The sequence below is a fragment of the Amblyomma maculatum genome, chromosome 1, assembly GCF_055883805.1.
Source record: "Amblyomma maculatum isolate TAMU_Amacu chromosome 1, ASM5588380v1, whole genome shotgun sequence".
In the NCBI taxonomy this organism is placed as follows: Eukaryota; Metazoa; Arthropoda; class Arachnida; order Ixodida; family Ixodidae; genus Amblyomma; species Amblyomma maculatum.
The window spans coordinates 96,741,752-96,764,816 of NC_139344.1; the positions used below are offsets into that span (position 1 = coordinate 96,741,752).

Consider the following 23,065-nt stretch of genomic DNA (forward strand, 5'->3'; position numbering starts at 1 on the left):
CTCTTTCATCGACCTCAATTTGCCAATATCCGTTCTTCAGGTCCATCGATGAAAAGTACCTTGCATTGCAGAGTCGGTCGAGAGTGTCGTCGATGCGGAGAAGCGGGTACACATCCTTCTTCGTTATGCTATTCAAGCGGCGGTAATCAACGCAGAAGCAAAGTGTGCCATCTTTCTTCTTCACCAAAATGACTGGTGCCGCCCAGAGGCTGTTTGATGGCTGGATTACATCATCACGCAGCATTTCCTCAACTTGATCGCGAATGGCCCGACGTTCTCGCGGCGATACACGATAAGGGCTTTGGCGCAGAGGTCGGGCGTGTTCATCCATTATTATGCGGTGCTTGGCCAGTGGTGTTTGTTGTAACTTCGATAACGATGAGAAGCACTCCCCGTAGCTTCGAAGCAGAATGAGAATCTGGTCTTTCCTGTTGTGGGTCCGAGTTGATGTCAAATGTGGGCTGACGGAATAGGCCGGTACGTCTTCTAGCGTTTGGTCGTGGAGGGCGAATACATCTTCGAGGTCCGCTAATTCGTCAAGAAAAGCGATCGTCGTGCCCTTGTTGAGATGCTGGTATTCTTCGGTGAAGTTTGTTACCAGAACCTGCGCTTGACCTCTCCGGAATTTCGCGATGCCTCTTGCGATGCCGACACCTCGTTCTAAGAGCAATTGGATATTTCCTTCGACGATGCCTTCAGCGGTTTAGATGTTTGCGCTACCTACGCAGACTGCGATGCTTGATCGAGGCGGGACGGTCAATTCTTCATCAAGGACGTTTAGAGGGATGTGTTACACCGACATCGTCGTAGCAGGAATGGCTTTGTCTGCAGAGAGCTTGATGAGCTTGGATCGCAGGTCGATGATAGCCCTATGTTCATTTAGGAAATCCATGCCTAAAATCACGTCGCGGGAGCACTGCTGCAAGACCACAAAGGTGGTGGGGTAAGTACGCCCATTTACGGTTATTCTTGCAGTACATCGTCCCGATGGAGTAATCAGGTTGCCACCTGCGGTGCGAATCAGCGGGTCATCCCAAGCGGTGGTAACTTTCCTGAGCCGAGAGGCCAACAGTCCACTAATGACTGAATAGTCAGCTCCGGTGTCTACTAGGGCAGTGACTCTGCGACCGTCGATATCAACTTCAAGGTCACTTGTTCGCGTCCTCGCATTGCACGTGGGCCTTTGTGTCCGATCTCGGCTCCGTCATTTCTTCAGGTCATGGCCGGGACATACCGTTGTTACTTCCCTGGGCGGCAGTGTCCGCTTGCACTCTGGTCGTGTTGTCGTCGATGACGTCGTGTGGAGCGGCGGTGAAATGGCTGCGTCGTCGTTAGTGGCGGAGGATGTTCGTCTTTTCGCCGTTGAGCAACCTCACCTCCAAAGGTTGCTGCCTTTAGTTTCCCCTACAGGGGCTTGCACGTAACCGCGGCCCAGCGACGCACATCGGGCACTGTACGGTGATGGAAAGCGTGACATGCCTTGGCGACGAGTGCTTTCCGCTGCGCAGGAAGTCATTGATTTCCTGTGGTTGCTCGCCAGGACAGGGTCGTGGAGCGTCGACAGCGAAACCACGGAGGTAGATCTGCCTGTACGGGCAGTGACGCAGGATGTGCCCTGCCTCACCCCAATGGAAACAGAGCGGTCGGTTGTTAGATGTCCTCCAGGCGTCGCACTTCCTGGGGCTTGAAGATCGTTGGTAGACTTGGCGGGCGGGGGCCAAGGGGCGGCTTTCGGAAGCAGGATGATAGCGACGAGGGCTTGGGAGGTCGCGTTGGGGTGCACGACGACATAATGCAGCTGCATAGTCCATCGCTGCTGATTCATGCACTGGAGCCGTCGGAGTCGTCGCTTTAGGAACGCCCAGCGCCTGCTGAACTTCTTCACGGACGACGTCCGCGAGCGTCGCCACCTGGGGTTGTTGCGATGATGGCAGCATTCGGCGGAGCTCCTCTCGCACGATCTCCCGGATGAGGTCCCGAAGGTTCTCTCCGCTTGCAGATGCGCTGGGGTAGTGGCATGAGTAGTCTGGTTGAAGTGGTCGCTCGTAGTGGCGCATCCGGGTGTCCAACGTCTTCTCGATGGTCGATGCTTCACTTTCAAATTCTTCCGCAGTTTTCGGCGGGTTCCGGACAAGCCCCGCAAAAAGCGACTCTTTAACTCCTCGCATTAGGAATTTCACTCTCTCACCTTCGGTCATGTTAGGGTCGGCGCGGCGAAACAGGCGTTTCATCTCCTCTGCGTAGACCAGGATGAGCTCGTTTGGTAGTTGAATTCTTGATTGGAGGGCCTGAGCTGTTTCTTTTCGGACAGAACTTGTAAAGGCCATCAAGAACTGTGCTTTGAATATCTCCCAATCCTTGAAAGAAGTCTCATGATTTTCAAACCAAATTCGGGCAACTCCTTGAAGAACAAAGTAGACCTGCCTGAGTTTCACAGCGTCGTTCCAGCCGTTGAAATCTGCCACACGGTCGAAAAGGTCCATCCAATCTCCCGCATCTTCATCCGGTCGTCCATGGAAGCAGGGGAGCTCACGGGGTTGGACGAAAACAACCGGTGCTGTAGGCTGGGCCATTGTCAGTGTCGATGCCTTCCGAGATCGAATGTGGTCAGGCAGCAGACAGTGTTCGGGTTGTAGGCCTTGGAGTCGGCGGCTGGCTCGGTGACCTGTAGGCTGGTTTTCCAGGGCGACAGGAATAAGGCTGAGGTCTTCGCTTGAAGGATCAAGGACAGCACCTCCACCAGATGTCACGTAATGGTGACGAGGTCGACGACACAAATGAAAGGTCGATGATTGCACTAAAGAAACTCTTTACAGTCGAACCCGGTTATATCGAACCCGGATATATCGAATTTTGGTTATATCGAACTCACAAAATATCCCCTTAAAAATTCCATGTAAAAGTAAAGGAAAGCCGCGTCATATATCGAACTATATTTCACCGGTCGTTCGATATATCGAAGTCCGCATCACGCACTGGAAAGTGTGCCTTCCCCAAAGACGATCGCATTACCCTTGGCCGTTTGCTGCGCGACGTTTTCAAGCCACGCGCAGAAGGAATGAGAGGAGACAGTTCGGCGACGGCTGGTCTGGGCAGCACCGCGCCCATTCCCCAAAGGCGCGCGCATCTGCAGTTGTCGTTTCCCGCGCGCCAACACATGACGTTTGCAAGCCATGTGTGTGGGTGTGCCCATTCTTTTGCTGAGCTATCTCTCTCCTTCAGCACGCGCAACGCATGCGCCAAGCCAGCACAGCCCGTTTTCAGACAGACGTCCGGACGCTTTCTCCAGCATGTGTTGCGAACCCTCTGCGTGCGGCGGCGGACGTGGCTACAACGCCTGCGGATGTTAAGAAGCGGCAGCTCTTTTTCTTTTTTCTTTTTTTTCGCGAGAGTCATCCTTTCTTATCGTTGTGCTGTACGCGCGGCGTAGCGTAAGATATGGTGGCTGCGGACGTTAAGTAGCGGCAGGTTTTTCTTTTTCTTTTTTTTTTTTGCGGGGATGTTTACTTTATTTTTTTTTATATCGTTTATCCTTGCATGTATGAATCAGCGAAAACACGCGGTCAACTGCTGCGATCATGACGCCCGACCCAAGCGGCCAAGCGCCCAAGCGCGTGATAAATCTAACCAGGCTTGCGCAATCAAGCCATCACGGGCATTCTGCCAAGTTCGCTCCCTGCCACCGCAGGAGCTATCAAAAGATAAACGCGCCCCGACGTTATCGCTGCGCAGCATCCTGGCACGCTGCCAATGAGCTGTGGATGAGACGACCGAAACAGACTGACGCGCCATCGACATGCAAGCGAAAATGCTCGCGATTTCTGCCGCCGCGGCGACACAGGAACCTTGTTTTGAGCTGCCGCGGTGGCTCAAGCAGCGAGAGGGACGCAGTTCCAACAAGTTTGAAAATTTTCGCTCTGTCGCTGCCGCTCGTCGCTCAGTCGCTTGCATGTGAGCGAGCTGGCCTTAACGCTTTTTTTTTTTTTTTCAAATTCTCGGGTGCGAAGTTGATGGTGGGATCATTATGCGAGTGGGCTGATTACGCGACAAATACGGTATCATTTTTTCGCATCGTAAGTGCTGTCACAAGCCGATTTCTGTATATCGAATTATCGATATATACCGTATTTACTCGCATAATGATCGCACTCGCGTAATGATCGCACCCCTGAATTTTGAGGTCAAAATTCCATTTTTTAAATTCCCCGCGTAATGATCGCACCCCGAACATGGAGCCGCCTGGTGGTTGATCTGCACTCATCCCGCAGCGAATGCATTCCGACAAGTTCCCAACCTAGTCTAGTAACGTTGGAGTTCCCATGATTCCATGCTTTGCGGCGTTCGCCATTTTGCAATTCGGCAGCCTCGTAGCGTGCTTTGTGTTTTTGTGCGAGTTTACGCCATTTCACCATGGGGCGGTATGCCAGTTACACCGCCGCGTTCAAGCTCAAGGCTGTCGACTATGCACTGGAGCATGGCAACCGCGCTGCTGGCAGGCATTTCGGCGTGGACGAAATGAGGATACACTATTGGAAGAAGCAGCGCGAGAAGCTGATGGCTACGAACAAGACACGGCGGGCTTTCCGTGGACCCAAAGCGGGCAAGTTCCCTCGTGTTGAGGAGGCGGTCCTAGAATATGTGAGGGACCTGCGCAAGGATGGTTGTGCAGTGTCATTAGAAATGATACAGACGCAGGCGCGCACAACTGCCAGGAAGCTGGGAATCGCCGCAAAGGATTTCCGCGCTAGCTCCGGTTGGACGACTCGCTTTATGCGACGGAATGGACTTTCCCTGAGGCGGCGGACGTAGTTGTGCCAGCGGCTCCCAGCCGCGTATGAAAGCAAAGTGATAGACTTCCATCACTTCGTCACTAGGCTTCGCGAAAAATGCGGTTACCTCATGTCGCAAATTGGAAACGCCGATCAAACTCCACTGACGTTCGACATGCCCCGGAATACAACTGTGAACGAGAAGGGTGCTCGGAGCGTCCTCGTGAAGACGTCTGGCGCAGAAAAACAGCGATGCACAGTGATGCTTGCTATGACGGCCGACGGGCGGAAGCTGCCACCATACGTGATCTTCAAACGGAAGACTATTCCGAAGGGAAACTTTCCCCGTGGCATCCATATACGTGCACAGATGAAAGGGTGGATGACTGCAGACCTGATGGTCGACTGGATCAAGACTGTTTGGGGAAGAAGACCAGGAGCATTTCTGCTTCCCTCGCTTCTGGTTTTGGACAGTTTTAGGGGTCACCTTGTGGACAGCGTGCGTGCCAAGCTGAAAGAGCTGCGCAGAGACATTGCAGTCATTCCTGGTGGCCTGACTTCGCTGCTGCAGCCTCTCGACGTGTCTTTGAACAAACCGTTCAAGGACAACGTTCAACGACTTTATGCTGAGTGGATGGCGATGGGCCAGCATGATTTGACGCCGAGCGGAAGGATTAGAAGGCCATCCGTGGAGATGCTGTGCTCGTGGATCACAGAAGCGTGGAGCAGTATCCCCGACGAGGTAGTGGCTAAGAGTTTTAAGAAGACAGGCATATCTAACGCTTTGGATGGAACGGAAGATGACTTCCTGTGGGATTGTGAAGATGCTCCCAGCGACGACACTGCCATTTCCGATGAGTCGTGCAGCAGTGAAAGCGAGGATGGCGAGGATTCAGACTTTGATTAGAGTACTGACGAAAAAAAATAAATGGGCATTGTGCACTCAATGTGATGCTTAATGTGCGTGTTTATTGCGAAGGTAAGCCTTACTCAGCTTTTATTTTTGGTTGTAATCGAGATATATGTTCTAAGACGTCTGACCTGCAACTTGTTTGCGTTTTCGGTGCTAAAAAATTTTTTGTAGAAAATTTACCCCGCGTAATGATCACACCCCGAAATTTGCGTCAGTATTTTAAAAAAAAAAAGTGCGATCATTATGCGAGTAAATACGGTAGAACTATTTCGCGATCCCCTTCGAGTTTGATATATCCAGGTTCGACTGTATTTGGGCTGACTTGCGCCCGCAAAAGAACTAAGCAACTCGGCGGCGGCGATAGAAACAAACGTGCTCTTCGATCGTCGAACAAAGAATGCCCGTCACACTCGTCAACGCTCAATTTAAAGGCTGCACAGAACAACCTAGATAACGTCGCAAACAGCTACCAGCACGGGCTGGAACATTGTTGAAAGACACACGAGTGGCCGAAATCTTCAAGATAGATCGGTGCATCTTGCGCTACAACGAAACTGATAAAGGGTGTGACTCGCGACATCGAGCATTAACAAACAAAGATTACGGAGCTGATACGCGATCCAGAATCAGAGTGATAAGCCTGTATGCCGGCGGCTGTTAAAAAACAACAAATACAGTTTTGAAGGTTTCGCGGCAATATCCACCCTCGCTTGCCGTCCGGTTTCACAGCTGAAGAGCAGCCGCTCAATTAACCTTGTGTGGTAAGCGCGCTTCAGGCTATGAATCACACCCTGGTCGAGAGGTTGCAATTCGGAGGAAAAAGCCTCAGCTCCATGTTAGCCAGCTTGACTTCGTTAGAGTGATGCGCTGAACAATTGTCCAGAAGCAAACAAACTTTCCGGCCCTGCCGCTTTATGTCACGGTCGAATGCCTCCACCCATTTGGTAAAAATAGTGCGGGCAATCCATGACTTTTTGTTTGAGACGAACTGCACAGGTAGGCTACGGCTTCCCTTGAAACAGCGCGGCTTGGCGTTTTTTCCGATAACTAACCCTTTCACTGTCGGCTGTTTCTGACTGGGACGCACCCCCAGTGTCGGCTTGGTTTCAGAGAACGAGCATATCAGGGAACGAGCATAAAGATTTATGAAGTCGAAAGAGAAAAAGATGGAAAGAGGCTAAAACACTCGTGTGCTGCTGCTGCTAACGGCAAGCTGTCCTCAAGCGAGGGCGCGTGGAGAGAGCGAATGCAGCAATCGAGTCATATGTCAGTCGTAGAGAGGTAACCGCGTGCGGCCCTGAACTTGCCACGCCGTAGCGGAAGCGCGACAAAAAATTAAAATAAAAACCTCCAAACCTGCCGCAGATGGCAGAACAAACTTTGAACCCATAACCGCACGCGAGGCGCCGAAGGATCGCTCGCTCGAGAGAGTAGTGTCACGGAGCGACTACGCCCCCTCCCACGAGCAAAGAACGGGCGGGCGCGCTCACACCATACTCTTCCATATATGTGTCATATCGGCACGGAGCGAGCATATCAGCTTGTAGAAAGATTCAACAGACGGCGGAGCAAGTCCAAGCGCGGTAGCTTTACGGTGAGGCGCGAAGATTTGAACGCAAGATAGAATACGTACGGGTACGTTATTGACACTGCGGGGAGGAAACGCGAATACGTACCGGTACGTTCGTGACAGTGAAAGGGCTAATGACGGACGCTTATCGGAGCCATCTATGTTCGTGCAAAGCAACACTGTGACATGCTTTTTACTGTGTTTGCCGCCGTGACAGCACTGCCCCTTGAAGTTTAGCATCCTGGCCGGCAACATCTCGTAGAACAGCCCGAGGCCTTGTAGACGTCTGCCGGCGCGTAGTCGCTTAAGGGGGGACCCGGGTCTTTGCAGCCGAAAATCAGTCAGAAAATCGGATGTTCAATCTTCTCGTTTTCGCGTTTGTGAGATCTTTCTGCAGCTATCTCCGAAGTTTCGTTGAAAAATATCGCCTAATTTGCGTGTTACAGCGTTCCAAAGACGAGAGTCTGCGCGTTTGGCCCTTTAAACTGAGGTCAAATCGCGCCGAATTTCGATCTCCCGCAGTTCGAGAAATACGCGATCTGCGGGCATAATCTTGGTGTTGTTCGAAAGATCGCGATTCAGGCCATTCCTATATCTCGGTTGGTGACCATGAGCGAGCCCACCGAAGCGGAAAACAAAGGAACAAAATTGCGTGAGACACGCCTGGCTATTGGACTCCGTTGCCGTTCCGTTGCCGGAAATTTTATTCTTTGAGGGCGAATTATATCGATGGTAAATGATGCATTGACATCAGAAGCTAGTCAGAACCCACTTTAATGAGTTACTGTTAGCTTTGATGCTTCAAAAATTTATCAACGCGTTTTTCCTCAATTTCTCAAAATCAAAATACTGAGGACGGTACATGTTTGGAGGTGCGATATCTCTGGTTCTGATATTGCTATAATTCCTTTTGCACCAGAAAAGTAAACTCATGTACAGTGCAAAAATATAAATGAATTTGTGGTATTTCAGGAAAGTTTTAAAAAATTTCATGTTTTCTGGAGTGTCAAGGTGGCTTTTTGGTCTCTGAACTTTGACAATCTGTAACTTTGGTTAAAATGGAACCAGGACATTCAATCTTATTTTTGCATTCTCTGTGTGTTCTAAATTGAATTGATAAATCAGTTTTTATTATAACTCCTGTAGTTTTACTGACAGCTCACCTCCAAACAAAGAACATAAAGTGCTCAATATCTTCAGAACTATATGGCTTACATAAAATTATTGTACATATTTGAAATCAGCACAAAAAGCTGCATAAATGGTGCAATTTTCATCAAAATCTACCAGTAAATAAAAATTGTCTTAGAAGGTTCCCTCCTTAAAATGCCAGCCACATTGCTCGGCTTTCAAGCAGTCGCTCCGTTAAAGTCTGACAGCATCAATTCGCTGCATAGCACTTTTCTGATGATGTTAGGTGGGCCTTGAAACGAATCAGCCTGCCAATGCTGACTTTAAAATCGTCAATGACGAGCAGGCACGCATAGTTCACGCCTTTCTGCTGGACGATGCTTTCGCTTAGGGGGAAGTTCCTGGCTCGTGCTTCAACGAACCATGTATACACTGCTTTGTCCAGTTCTTCATAGAGTGGCTGCGTAACTTTGTGCTTCGAGGATGTACCTGAAGCAAATGCCTTCTTTATATTTCCTTTGTTTCCAAGTATCGTGGATAGCGAACTTGCAGCAATTCCAAAGTTTTCGGTGATGGCTGCTTTCTTCCTTCCGCATTCTGCTTGGGTGATGATTTGCACTTTCTGCTCAAGTGACAGCATTTTGCACTTTTTCGCTTGCGTTGACATCGTGCCTGCCGATGAAAGCTGGTTGTCGTCGTAGACACAGGCAGCAAGTGACGAGATCACAAAACAAGGCTAAAATGGCGGAACTGGTGGAAATACAATCACGTGATTATGTGCTGCCTGTGGCTTTGGATTTGACTTGGAGTTCTGTCTAGCCAGTAAAACGTGTTCTGGTTTCGATTTTGGTCGGGAAAATTTCTTGAAATGGAAAAGCGCCGCAAAAATTATTCATTGTTCAGAAAAATTTAGACTATTAATTTCCAAGGAATACTGACGGAGAATAAAAAATTCTTCGTTGTCGTAGAAATTTCATTTTAGTGGTATTCGTTGTGGCAGGATTCAACTGTATGCAGTTTTCGCGGGCTGAGGGAGCGGTGCGACTGCGGCGGCAGCCTCCATCTCCGCCGCAGCTCGCACAACGTGTCGACAAGGGAGCGGGGAGAGGAAGTGGTGGAGGAGTCAGTTTGGGGAGAGTACGTGCATTCGCGATTTGTGCCGCCACTGAGCAAGGAGGCGCCTGCGTCTTCGGGCACGTTCCTGCTCACTCACCGCTCTACCATCTTTGCCCAAGCAAACCTGTCTCGCGTTGTTGGCGCTCTCCACTGTTCCTTCCACTGACACGCGGGAGATCGCGAGCAACCGTGTGGCAGTAATGAATGCACACTGATCGTAACTGCTCGCCACGCGTCTTTTTTCTTTGTTCTGTTATTTTCTGCTGCTTTTGAGCATTAAGTATGTATAGTGCCACATCCCAAAAGTGAAAGCAGCGAGACTGCTGCGTTTGCCAATATGCACCATCGGCGCTGAAACATGGCGCATATCCACTCTCTACGTTCGTTGCTATCGTGGACATTCCTCTCACGTCAGTTTGTATTTGATCGTCATGAAACTTACCAAATTTCATGTTATTCAGCACTAGCTTAGAGATAGTTGGCACAGCGAGTTCGTTACATCAAGGTCAACCACCATGACATGTTCGTTATATAGTCTTCAAATGCACGCACTTCAACAGGGGCGGCATTGGGGAATTGAAAAACTTCGTAATATCGAGGGAATTCGCTACATGGAGGTTCATTACATATAGGTTTAACTGTAGTTTACAAATAGAATTTACTGTTCATTTAATTCACACGACACTTTTGATGCCTGTACTGTTGAAACTTCCTAACAATAAGAAATTTCGAATTACTTATTCATCTAAAATAGTGGCACAACACTGACATTTCCAAAAGCTGATATATCCGATACCCTGCACTTGTCACCAGTTAACTTGCTCCCAAGAACCAACAGTTAGCATGCAACGTTAGATGACTACAATAAGAGAAGCAGCACGCACAGAAGCTGCCTGGCTTGTAGAAGATGGTGGAAAGGTGAAGTTGCGGCCTGCAAGCACTGCAGCAATTTTTTTGTGATGACTGCTTTGACACGTCTCATTTCTCGTCCGTCTGAAATTAGGTACAGCCTTGCGTGACAAGTGCATGAATGAATGAGCATGCAGAAATTGAAATTCACTCTAAGACATGTCATATCAAATTAAGTTCCCTCGTCACTGCAGACAATGTGAAAACTACGCTCCTCCTTTTGAAAAAAATTTCAGTAATCGAAAAGGTTGGTTGGTTGGTTTGTGGGGTTTAACGTCCCAAAGCAACTCAGGCTATGAGAGACGCCGTAGTGGAGGACTCCGGAAATTTCGACCACCTGGGGTTCTTTAACGTGCACTGACATCGCACAGCACACGAGCGCCTTGCTTTTCGCCTCCATCGAAAAGCTGCCGCCGAGGCCGGGATTCGATCCCGCGTCCTTGGGAACAGTAGTCGAGCGCCGTAACCAAAAGAACAACCAGGAAAGGGAGCTTGTGGAGGCCTATCACATTATAGTTAAATCTCTATGTAACGAGCCTTCATATAGCGAATTCCTCGATATTAAGAAGTTTTTCAATTCCCCAACGCCACCCCCATTGAAGTGCATGTATTTGAAAACTCCATGTAACGAACATGTCGCGGCGGTTGACCTTGATATAACGAACTCGCGGCGCCGACTGTCTCTTAGCTAGTACCGGGTTAGTGGAAATTTGGCAGAACCCCGCAAGCTTTAGGACGATAAAACACGAACTGAAGTGAAAGGAACCCCTACTACAGTAGAACCCCGTTGTTACGTTCCTCATTGCCGCATTTTCCCGGCTGTTACATCGCTTTCATCCGGTCCCGGCATTGCTCCCGTAGGATCCAATGTATTGGGATCCTTGTTGTTACGTTGTAGCTGTGAAAACGTTCCCGCATGATACGTCGCAACTGGCCACCGCGAACCCGCCTGAGGCAATGCGCGCCGACCACCATTTTAACTTTTGAAGAGTCTTGGCTAGGCTTGGCTATGGAACTAACTTCAAGAAGCCGCACGCAAGTTGGAGAGGTCGCCACTAGATGGCCATCTTCCTCGTGAATGTCAGCTGGTGGCGTGCATAGCCATCGCCCGATTCAAAGGGTTCAGCTTCATCCATCCATCCATCTGTCGAACCAGTCCAAGACAAAGCCGGTCGTGAACCAGTCGAACTTACCCTTGTCCTTTGCATCCGACGATCGTGATCTGACGTTCTTTGATGGCGTCGCGCAAGCAGAAGGCGCTTTCCCTCCAGGAAAAGCCGGACGCACTCAACGCTGTCGACAGGCAGCCAACGCGGAAAAGAATCGATATTGCCAAAGACCTTGGTCTGCCACCATCGACGCTTAACGGCATCGTCTCAAAGCGTGCAGAGATTGAAGACAATGCAGCGATTTTTGGCCCGAAAGCTAAGCAGGCTCTTGGGGCCAAGTATGGAAACCTCGACGAGGCTCTTCTGACCTGATTCAAGCAAGCTCGCGCTGCCGGCGTCAACTTTGATGGCAGCATTTTGCGCGAGAAGGCAGTGGACATCGCCGACAGACTGGGCATCACGGACTTAGCGGCGTCGAATGGCTGGATTGACCGCTTCCGGAAAAGGCACGGCATCGCGTACAAGACAGAAAGCAGTGAATCAGCAAGTGTGAACTTGGCCACAGTCGACGATTGGAAGGCCACACTATCTGCTGTACTAATTGAGGGCTATGCGCCTCGTGACATCTACAACACCGATGAAACGGCCTTATTTTTCGGGTGCAGCCGTCGAAGTCCCTAAGCCTGAAAGGAGAAGCGTGTCATGGAGGCAAAAACAGCAAAGAGCGATTGACGGTGCTCCTTTGCTGCAACATGGATGGTTCCGATAAGTTAAAGCCATTGCTAATCGGCAAATATCGAAACCCACGGTGTTTGAAGAACACTCGCCTGCTGCCATGTCACTACAGAAGTAACAGTCGTGCGTGGATGACGTGTTCATTGTTCGAAGAATTTCTTCGCTACTTCGACAACGAGATGGGATCCCAGTGCAGGAGTGTTCTCCTTTTTCTAGACAATTGTGCTCCCCATCCAAGAGACCCGCAGTTTCTTCGGAACGTCAAGCTGGTGTTCTTCCCACCGAACATTACAAGCCATCTGCAGCCGCTGGATGCCGGCGTCATAAAGAACCTGAAGTATTCCTACCGGAAGTGTGTTGTGAAGCGCTGTCTTGCGCGTATTGATTGTGGACAACAGCCTACTACCATTTTGGTGCTTGACGCTATGCACTATGTCGCTTCAGCGTGGGCTGCAGTGGCCGCATCAACTGCACAGCACTGCTTCGCGCAGTGTGGCTTTCGCACGGACGACGAAGGGGAATTTCCTGGCACAGACGCAGGGGAGTCGGAAGCAGCCTCTTGCGATCAAGAGCTCACTGAGGTGATGGATGCGCTGGGTGCCACGGGACTCACATACGACGACTACGTCGCAGTGGATGCTGCCGTCGTGACATCGGAGTGCCACAGTATCGGTGATATTGTCGCGAACTCAGTCACGAGTGAAGCCGCAGATTATGATGACGAGCTCGAGCCACGATTCCGAAGATTTGTCAGATTCAAGCTTTGGAGAAGCGGTCGCGGCTCTGGACCTCCTCCGTAGGTATGTCGCACCTCAAAGCGACGCGGACAGCAATGCCGCTTTCCAGGCTATTGAAAAGCGCCTGGTGTTTTATAGCGAGCGAAAGAAACGGCAGTCCATTATTCTTGATTTTTTTAAGTCCTAACGTTACTTTGCGGAAATAAATTGTTTGAAGTGAAAACTGCACCGTTCTCGTTCCTTTTCGGAGCCTTCCTCACTGTTGCGTTTTCCCGGCTGTTACGTTTTTTTTTTCTTGGACCGGTGAAAAACGTATGAACGGGGTTCTACTGTATAGCAACAAGCGGCCGCAGTTGATACAGCACTTTGCGTTTCAGCAGCGACACCGCATCTCCATGGCAGACACGCAGTCTCCACAGCTTTTGCTGTCGGAACATGGCACTACAATAGTTCATGCTTAAATGCGTCAAAAATAACAGAAAAAAGACGCGGTGCGAGCAGCGCGTGTCCATCGCTGCCGTGCGGCCTGCGCGTCGGTAGCGGCTGGGACCAGCGGAGCACGCTGGCGACGCGAGGGAAGAGTCGGTTTCCTTGGACAACAATGGTGGACGAGCGAGCGTGCGTGCGGCAGCGGCAGCACCAATGCACGCGCTCTCCCCCAGACTAATTCTTCCTCCTCCATCTCCTTTCCCCGCTCCCTCGAAAACGCGTCGCTCGAGCCGCAGAGGGGTGGAGGCTGCGCTGCAGTCGCATCGCGCTATCAGCACGATCGCGAAACATTTCATCGCTTCCATGACTCAATAATTCCGATTTACTGTAAACACTTTCAAGGTGGTTTCCCTAACATCAATTCTTATTCTGGTTTTCGTTCTACATCACCCTTTCTGGGTCTTCAAGCGAAAACGGCATATAATGAAAACCTGGATGTAACGAAAAATAACAGACATTTTACATTTTTGTTGTAACCAGGTCTAACTGTATATGGAAGGCAGTGACAAGTGCAACAGTGCAACAGTGCACAGTCACTTCTTCTCACAAATAAAGGAGTTAAGTTATTAAGCAACAGCGTGTGCATGCAGGTTGTAAGGAACACAAGTTATGTTTTCAGTACCGATGAATGTCAACCCGCTCACAGTACTGTGATGACTTGCCATGTATGTGTCTTCTAATGCATTTGATACGCATGAGTCATTTGATTCCTTGGCTAGCTGTTTCTTTGAGTAAACCACAGTTGTTAGTCCAGCGCTGTCCAGTGTACTTTTTTTTTTGTGCGTTCCTGTGTCTTCTGCTAGCCTGACATGTTAGAGTCGCACCAACTGACCCAGATAGTTGGCTTATGTTAAAGCAATAAACTACTTAAGTTCACGAATAAATTATTGCTGCTCCTCCACCCTATCTGACAATGCATAAAACTATGTAAAAAGCATACACCTGCAGAGGCACAACAGCAGTTTTACAATCCAAAATTCTAAGACAGGTGAATACAGCTGGTACAATCAAGCTGCCTAGCAAAGAGCATGGTTATGAAGAAACTGCTTGGATGCATTCTGCAGTAAAACTGATACCCTGAGATGCTATGTTTCACAATATTTGTGCATTAGCACTCCTGACTTCTCTAAGCGAAGGACTGTTCCCTTCAGAGGAAGCATTACAAACCAAAAGCAGGCACGAGGCTGGTCGCTAGCAGATAGGGCACAGTCAGAGCCAGACCCAGCACTACCACCACAGGCACCACCAGGTCGAGAACAATCAGTCGCAGGTTCAGTTGCCGCACTCCATCCTGGTACATCTGCACAAAGCCCCCATCTTACTTAGTTCACTAAACATGAACTCTTACTAGTAAAAACAAGGGTAATAAAAAATTTTAAGCAAAATTTCAGACATCCATTAAGGGGATGAAGGCACCATCATGAATCCAAACTGACAGTTCACACACGCTTCAGGCTATTCACCCAGCCCACTTATTGCAAGCAGCTACCGTTTTGGCAAGCAACAATTGGCGAGTTTCACCACCTAAAGAAGGTGCCTCGGATGGCTCCTTCTGGGGTTAGCCAGGGTAGCATATCTTAATTTTGGAATTTCGCGATGAACTCATGTTTGTCCATATATGGTGGCAAACTCGTGTAAGCCAAACAGTCTCATTTCTAAAGTGTGAAAAAACTAAATGCGAGACGAGAAATACACAGCTGTTCTTTGTCTCAGGAAACAATGGGCAAATCAGTGCATGCTTTGGCATTGGCAGAAGTGATGCCTGAAGTATATTACATGACAGCATATACAAGTTGTTTGTTCGAAAAGGTATCGCTGGCACCATAACCCAGAATTGAGAAAAATGTGTCGAAAATAATATGCACATGATTTCGTGTCAAAAGTGTGATGCAACTTCTTTGCGCTGAGTTCAGGGTGGTGTCATACCATTTTGCTTTCCATTTAGGAGCCATATTCTAATAAAGTTTGGTACTAGTTCGTGACAGGGATTCGAACCAACAGCATATGTAGTACCTCCAATTGCATGCCGTTCGTTGTAAGTGTAGATGTCCACCGAAAAATGAGACCAATACTGAGCCTTCCCTCCTCCAAAAACACCAAACAAACTCTGTGCCAAACTCCCAATGCCGAAAATTCGCCGAACGAAAAGGCGGTGGTAAAGGCACTATCGCGTCTACTCAAGGTGATGCTTAAACTTTTTTTTCTTTTTTTTTTTTTAAATTGGGGTGCTACGAGTTATTTCCTATTTTTTATTATGTACTTAGAAAAGCAGATTTCTGCACAGAACGAAACCAGTGAGCAAATTGTACTTAGCATGGTATTTGTGCCAGCCTGCTTTTATTGTTATACCCCTGTCAAGAGCGCAAGTTAAGTGCACTTATGGGAAGTGTATTTCGGGGACTTAGAGCGCTTCGAGTCACACTTTGGGATACACGGTGCTAAACGGGAAAACAGAGTGCACTCGCAGTAAAAACAAAAATGGCGACGGACAAACAGCATGTTTTTTAAAGATGCACATTGAAAAGAAATAATATTCTAAAAGATTGTTGTGCATTGAATTTAAATAAAAACAAACAACCTATTTTTTGTCACTCAAGGAAAATTATAACAGTGCACCAAAACAATAAATACGACCTGAATGAAGCTGGCGATGCCGCAGTGCTACATCTATAACCGCATGCCACATCACACACGTGCTGTTAGTTGCATACAGAAATTATTCTCGCTTCTTTATTGTGTTGTCTTGCTTAAAGCTAAAACTGAATTATTTTATTCACTAAAATGAACCTCCGAATCCTTTTTTTCCTGCATAACATTTTGTTTTGTACCAATGAAATCGCTGGCGACACGGCTATGCACTCTGCCAGCAAGTGCGTTCCAGGCAACATACTCCAATCGAAGTGTAGTTTTCTGCAAGAGCACTCCACTTACGGCGTTTAGATTGGTCAAAGCGCACTTATAGCGAGTGACACTCTCCGTAAGTGCACTTAATTTGCGCGCTTAACAGGAGTATTAAATTTGCTGTTACATAAAAATCAAAATGACTCCTAGCATGTCTAATTCATGCCTGTTTTCATGCTTTGTAGGTGTCATCAATGTAAAATTGCCTACTACAACATTGCAGATGCAGCAATTTTAAGGAAACGGAAAGGCTATATGTTAGGTTGCAGCAAAAAAAAAGAAAAGAAAAGTAATCGAGAAAGGAAGCAAGGCAGGAAAGAGGATGAGCTTCCTACATAAGAATACGCTTCCTGCTGCACATTTAGAGATGCCCAGCAGACTATGCCCAATTCACACTTTTTGAAAAATTGTGTCTTGAAAAGGTTTGAAAAGGTTGACCAATTGGTAGGTCACAACAACACACATGACTGAAGGTTTCGATAAAAGTATGCACAGTGAGCTAGTTTGGGAGCACAATGTCAAACAGCTGGGTAAAATTTTAGAATAAATTTATGGAACCTGCTTTTGCAGGCTCCACATGCCCAGGGAGCACGAGGGGAAAGGGGCTGTGAATATCAGTTCCTGTTTGCAATCATTACAGACAAGCCTACTGTACTGAATCACTCACCTCATCAATGACCCGCTTGAGCCACCAGTTGGGGCCCATGAGAGTTACAGCACAGATGATCTTTGTGTGCAGCACTCCAAGTGCCCAGTCCTGGTAGGAAAAACATCCATGCAGCATATTCATCATGTACTGCACACATGCATTTTCACATTTCCCCTAACAATGTGACATCGCAAAGGACCCCAACACCAATGACAAAACCACTGGTTATGCATGCACATTCCAAACCTTCCCAAGCACATATGCCAATGTGATGCAGCTAGTAGCTGACCGTCATTAATGCACACTCAATTCCGGATATATCGAACCCATATACTGTAAAACCTGCATATAATACGAGGTTTTTTTCCCGATTTTATCATGTCAGATTTCCGCCTTATATTATATGCGGATCAGAAAAAATGGCAACCTAAATTCACTGTTCAGGTCTCATTATTAATCAGCGCTATCAGCATCAGGCTTCCAGTGAGTGGAGGTGCTATCTAGCGATGGCGTCGGCCGGTTGTTAAGATGGTTTCGTTTTACCACGCTGACACCGCGATCATCACGACCACGATGCCCGTGACTCGCATGCGGCTAGAAGCAGGCCGAGCACACAGGTGTCTCACGGGCCTCTCTAGCCATGCTGCCATGCCCTATAGTCGAATGAATTGCGGACGCTTGACCAGTACTCCCAAGGAGCGCATTGGTAGCGTTTTCGAGAAATGCGGGATACCGAACGCGTTTAGAGGCACTGAAAGAGATTTTATACAGAAAGCTGTCTCTCGCAAGGGACTCCCGGCAGATGATACACGTATCAGACGACGATCGCGAAAACTCCGAATCTGAGAACACTTCCAAGAGCCCCCACCACGTGCCTGCACGCGGTGCTAACCAGGCTAGACGCGAACAGGAGCGAGCGTTTCTTGTGCACTGCCGTCCCACATCCGAGCTGGAAGCAAACTACTGATTTTAACACAGCTGGTAGACCGATTAGTAGGGCGAATGTGTGAGGTGCTCTGTTCATCACGGTACATGAAATTCTCCAATCACGCGATTTGTGGGACAAGCGTGAAATGTAGCGCATTTCTTCTGCTTCTGCTTACCTTCCTCGCTTGCATTATATGCGGATTAAACTTTTTTCCATTTTTTGCTATTCTGAAATACACCTCGTATTATATGTGGGTCTGTATTATACGTGGGTTTTTACAGTATATCAAATTATTTCTTACACCAACCTTCCAGAATATCCCACGAAAATCCCATATAAAAACATGGCAGTGTTGTTCGTATCTATTGAACTCCCATTCGAAACATAAAGCTACGCGCCATGCCCTAGCAAGAGGTGCTTTTGCATGGAGCCACATCAGCAGCACAGCACCATCTTGAGCCCCTGCTGGCAGCGCTTACACTATAAAACCGTGAGACAAGGTGAACGTCGAGCCTGCTTGAAAGTAAACAGCGGTTCGGCACGCTTGTTTTCAAGCGAAGAAGGCAACACTTGGTGCATTGTCGGTTGCTCTGTAGTAAAACCAGCCTAGCTGTGCTTGCAGGACTCGGCGCACAGAAAAAAAAAAAAAAAAGAACAAGAACAATAAGCACGACAGCACGAAGCGCTAAACCAACAACTTTCTTGTTCTTGGGCTTCATTTTTTGTGCGCAGAGTCCTGCAAGCATGGAAACAAACCAACTAGCCAAACAGCAAGTATTGCTCAGCCTAGCTGACCAAAGGCTTGTGACTGCTCTCATGTGGCCAGCCTGCCTGCTAAAGGCAACGCAGAAATCAATGTACCCTTATCTCAATGGAGTTATCGTGTTTGTAGTGTACCAGTAACAGAATCAAACCTGTTATGATTGGCGGTGGCTTTTCTGAAAGCAATGTACACTGCGTTCCAACGACACTTGTGCCATGAGGCGCAAGCTCGTACACAGCCTAGAAAGATATTTGGTGTGCGCACTCGCACCCATGGAGTGACACGTGAAGGTCCGCCCCCTTTCTTGATGCCTGACTGGAGGCGACACTGGATTCATGCACGTATGCCTCATGGGTCTCCGCACCCACGGAGAGTGGTGAGTTGCGGGCATGCTGGCGGAAGCGCACCGATTGCGTGGGTACACCGTATTCACACATCTGAGTCACAGAGAAGCTCATCTGTTGGCATGTTTTATATATCGAACTACAGTTGAACCTGGATATAACGAAGTTGACAAAAGTTCACAATTTTTCGTTACATGCAGGTTTTGTATAAAGACTCGCACGAATGATGCAGAAACGAAACCGAAAGGCTTCAGATATCAGTGAAGGTGAACTTACCCTTCAGGATTTATTTTACAGTAAAAAACTGCGTAATCTCTGCTTGTTTCCGCACGAGCGAAGGCACAACACGGCTCTCCAATGAAGCTAAATCATGTAATTTTCCTTCGTCATCGTGGGAGCCGACGAAATGGCACAATATGTCGATTGCATTTACCACCTCCTTCGCGGTGGGCATGTCACACGGATCTGGCTCACAGGAACCATCATCACAGACATTGGGATTTCGCACGCTTTCAACAAGTGCCTCATCATTCATTTCTTCCGTAGGTACGGCGGCGTTGTTGGCAAACAAAAAGTCGCTCAGGTCAACGTCGTCGGGTACACCCCCTTTGCTGCGTAGCTCATCCCATGCTTCGGCCACATCGGATGAAGCTGGTCTCTTCTTCCTCGTCGTCAGCACCAGCCTGTGCGTTTTTTGTAATCCCTGCCTTCATAAAGCACTTCTTAATAACTTCTGCCCTGACTTCTTGCAAGGAGGCAGCAAGCATTTCAACTGACTGATAAATATCGATCTTCAGCTCCCGTTCGAGATGGATGTTCAGAAGAAGCTTCTGTGTCAGTCAGCGCTGGTAACAGCATTTAAAACTGTTGATTATTCCTTTATCCAGCGGCTGTATTAGTGAGGTGCAATTAGCCAGGAAGTAGTGCAATTCGATGCGAGACAGCTGCAGGCCTTCAACATGGTGTGCAGTGCAATTGTCCAGAAGTAGGCAAATTTGACGGCCTTGCCGCTTGACATCCTGGTTGAAGTCTTTCAGCCATTCCGAAAATATTGCCCGAGTCACCCACGCTTTAGTGTTCGCCATGTATTTCAAAGGCATACGCTTCGTACCCTTAAAGCACCTGGGACAAGCACTTTTTCCCACAACTAGCGGGACTCGCTTGTCAGTGTCGTTGAGGTTGGTGCACAGTAGAACTGTTAAGCGGAGTTTGCTCTGCTTTCTGCTGCGGCAGTCATCTCCTGCTAGCCTGCGGCCCGGAAGCATCTGACAAAAGAGAGCCGTCTCGTCGGCATTATAGATTTCAGCCGCTTCGAAGCGACTCAGTATTCCAGGAAGCGTGTCAGCCACCCACAAAGCAGCAGCATCGCTGTCTGCAGGGCCAGATTCGCCGCAGATAACTTTCTTGATGACATTGTGTCGGCTCTTGAAACCTTGTAACCACCCATTGCTTGCCTTGAAGTCATCATGGCCCAAGATGCACGAAAAATCCTTTGCCTTTTGTTATATTATCGCTCCACTTATGGGCACATTCCTAGCTCGCGTGTCCAAAAACCACGTGAACACTGCCTCGTCCACATCATCATATATTGACAGTTTCAATCTTTTCTTAGCCTTTGTTCCCAACTCCACTGCACTTCTGATCTTCTCTTCCATACTCAAAACTGTTGACAGGGTGCTCGCTGGGATGTTGAAACGAGCGGCGATGTCCTTCTTCTCGCCCATGGAGACCGCATTTAAAATGGCAAGTTTGTCTTGAAATGACAAAACTTTTCGTTTTCTGGCCGTTGAACTCATCACGATGAACTGCAATTGCAAATTACGAGCGCTGCGACAGAGAACAACAACGAGAGAGTAATGACAAGGATGTTGTTGTTCTCCGTCGCAGCGCACGTAATTTGCAATCATGTACCAACTAGCTCAACTTTCCGTATTACTGCACGATGAACTGACGCCGCAGATACAAGCAGAGCCCCACGAATAAAGGCAGAAAGGCTGGCCTAGCACTTCCAAAACAAATCTGGCGAACCAACACCGCAAATCCGCAGACACATGAGACGTGCACGAGACCCAGAACAACAGAAAAGATGGCGAATGCACAACGTGCGCAAAAATTGCATGTGCTACACGCACGTACAGTACCTACAAAGAAATCAACTGCAGCCACTAATGCCACCTGGTATTGCACCACACTACCAACGCCTGAGGAGGCTGCTGCGTTAGCCACGGAGCGACGCTAGAAGATAGTACTATCATCATCATTGCCGATTTTGCTTGATTTCTGTGATTACAGGCGTTCACGTAGCTGCTGGCTTCTTAGACTTCTAATATTCACTAAATTAAAGCATTTCTTCGGCCAAATTTTCAGTAACAACTACCGAGACTGCCACATAGTGCTATGCGACTCGAGGCAGGCGGTGAGAAATTACGCCAAAGGCAGGATAGCGAAAGAAGCTGTGCGCATACTGCAGGCAACCAAAAACGACGATGGCAGCAGACAAGTGAGAATCAAGTGGTTCCCGGCGCATGCGGGCGAGGCGTCAGACCGCAACGCCAACCACAACGAGACGGCACACGCCGAGGCGCGCGCGCTAACGCACCGCGCCTCGGTCGACTGGCCGCTGTGGTTCAGCACCAAAGACCGAATGACGGACTACAACGAAATAACCAAGGTGTTCCGCCTAGCTCGCAGAACTCTTCCACTCCCTTGCTCGGGGCTCAGTCGAGAGCAAGCCGTTTTATTCAGACAGCTACAGACGGGCTCACTCCCCAGTCCGTTGCTGATGCATAGAATGTATCCCGAGACGCACCCGACAGACAAATGCAGAGTCTGCCGAACGGAGACTGCCGGCTTCGCACACATGCTGTGGAATTGTACCCAGTACCAGGAAGACGCTAAGTCTGGGAGGATCCCGCCGCGACTGGAAGCAGCCGCAGGGAGCGACAATCAAGAGGAGCAACTCTGGGCCGTCCAGCAGGTCATCAAGGCGCTGGCCCGGCAGGGAACCAGCGAGCCGGCCACGGCGAGCGGGGGACCCAGGCCGCGCGGCCGGTGCCCAGAGGACGACGTAGGCCCCGTCCGGAGCGCGCGCACGCGAGCACGCGTTCTACTGCAGGCCCCGAATAAACGTTTTACCAATCCAATCCAATCAGTAACAACTAGAAAAATAATGACTGATCAGCTTCGAGAGTTCGTTACATCAAGGTTGACCGCTGCAAAGCCTTCATTGCGTAGATGCCGAAAATACATTGGCTTCAATGGGTGTGGCATTGGGGAATTTAAAAACTTTGTTAAATTCAGGAATTCGTTACATAGAGGTTCATTATATCCAGGTTCAACTGTATTTCAACACCCTTTTCGAGATCGATATATCCGGGATCGACTGTGTCCTGGTGCTGCATCTGATGGGAGAGTAAGAACAGATGAACTTCTTTTTGGCAGTAAAAATACTGTTATGTAGTATCTGAACACCCATTACCGACGTGGTTTTCATCACAAAGAAATTCCTGCAAAAACAAAGTCTCTCGCAATCCCAGTATATTTTGCACCGCGGCAGGATTAGCTCGTATACAGCCCTGCCAGGCTAAAAGATAAAAGCAAGGAGTAACAATACTCTAAGAGCAGTGCAAGATAAGAAATAAGCAGCGTATTCACGCATAAGAAGCTATACACTCACATGCCAGAGGTAGAAGAGCGGAGTGGCATTGAGGGGTACCCTGAGAGGGATGATGACAACTAGATCGAAGAGCAGCCCCATCAGGAGAGGGATGAGACCGAGCAGCAGGCTCATGGCTACCAGGGACTTCACTGACTGCACATACAACAACAACAAAAAAAAAAAGGGCTATTATGGGAGCCAGCTCATAGTGGCTGCCTGAAAGCTGTCCTTACAAACAGTGCAAGAGCAAGAGAATAAGTGCAACTTGCACAGATGCACATCACGGTTGTAACTGAGGAGCAATTGCTTTCCACAGAACAACAAAAGCAGCAACAAGCTATGCC

At 48.6% G+C, this 23,065-nt stretch overlaps 1 protein-coding gene across 1 annotated transcript in view; it reads right to left on the minus strand.

The window, feature by feature from the left end:
* The window catches only part of LOC146203254 (E3 ubiquitin-protein ligase MARCHF6), a 139,566-nt gene that overhangs the window by 12,328 nt on the left and 104,173 nt on the right, over positions 1–23,065 (minus strand). The window contains exons 18-20 of the mRNA XM_084588618.1: positions 22,740–22,874; positions 17,047–17,136; positions 14,646–14,778 (exon numbers count right to left, since the gene is read on the minus strand). Of these exons, the coding sequence (XP_084444744.1) occupies positions 14,646–14,778; positions 17,047–17,136; positions 22,740–22,874 (358 nt within the window). The remainder of the gene's footprint in view (positions 1–14,645; positions 14,779–17,046; positions 17,137–22,739; positions 22,875–23,065) is intronic.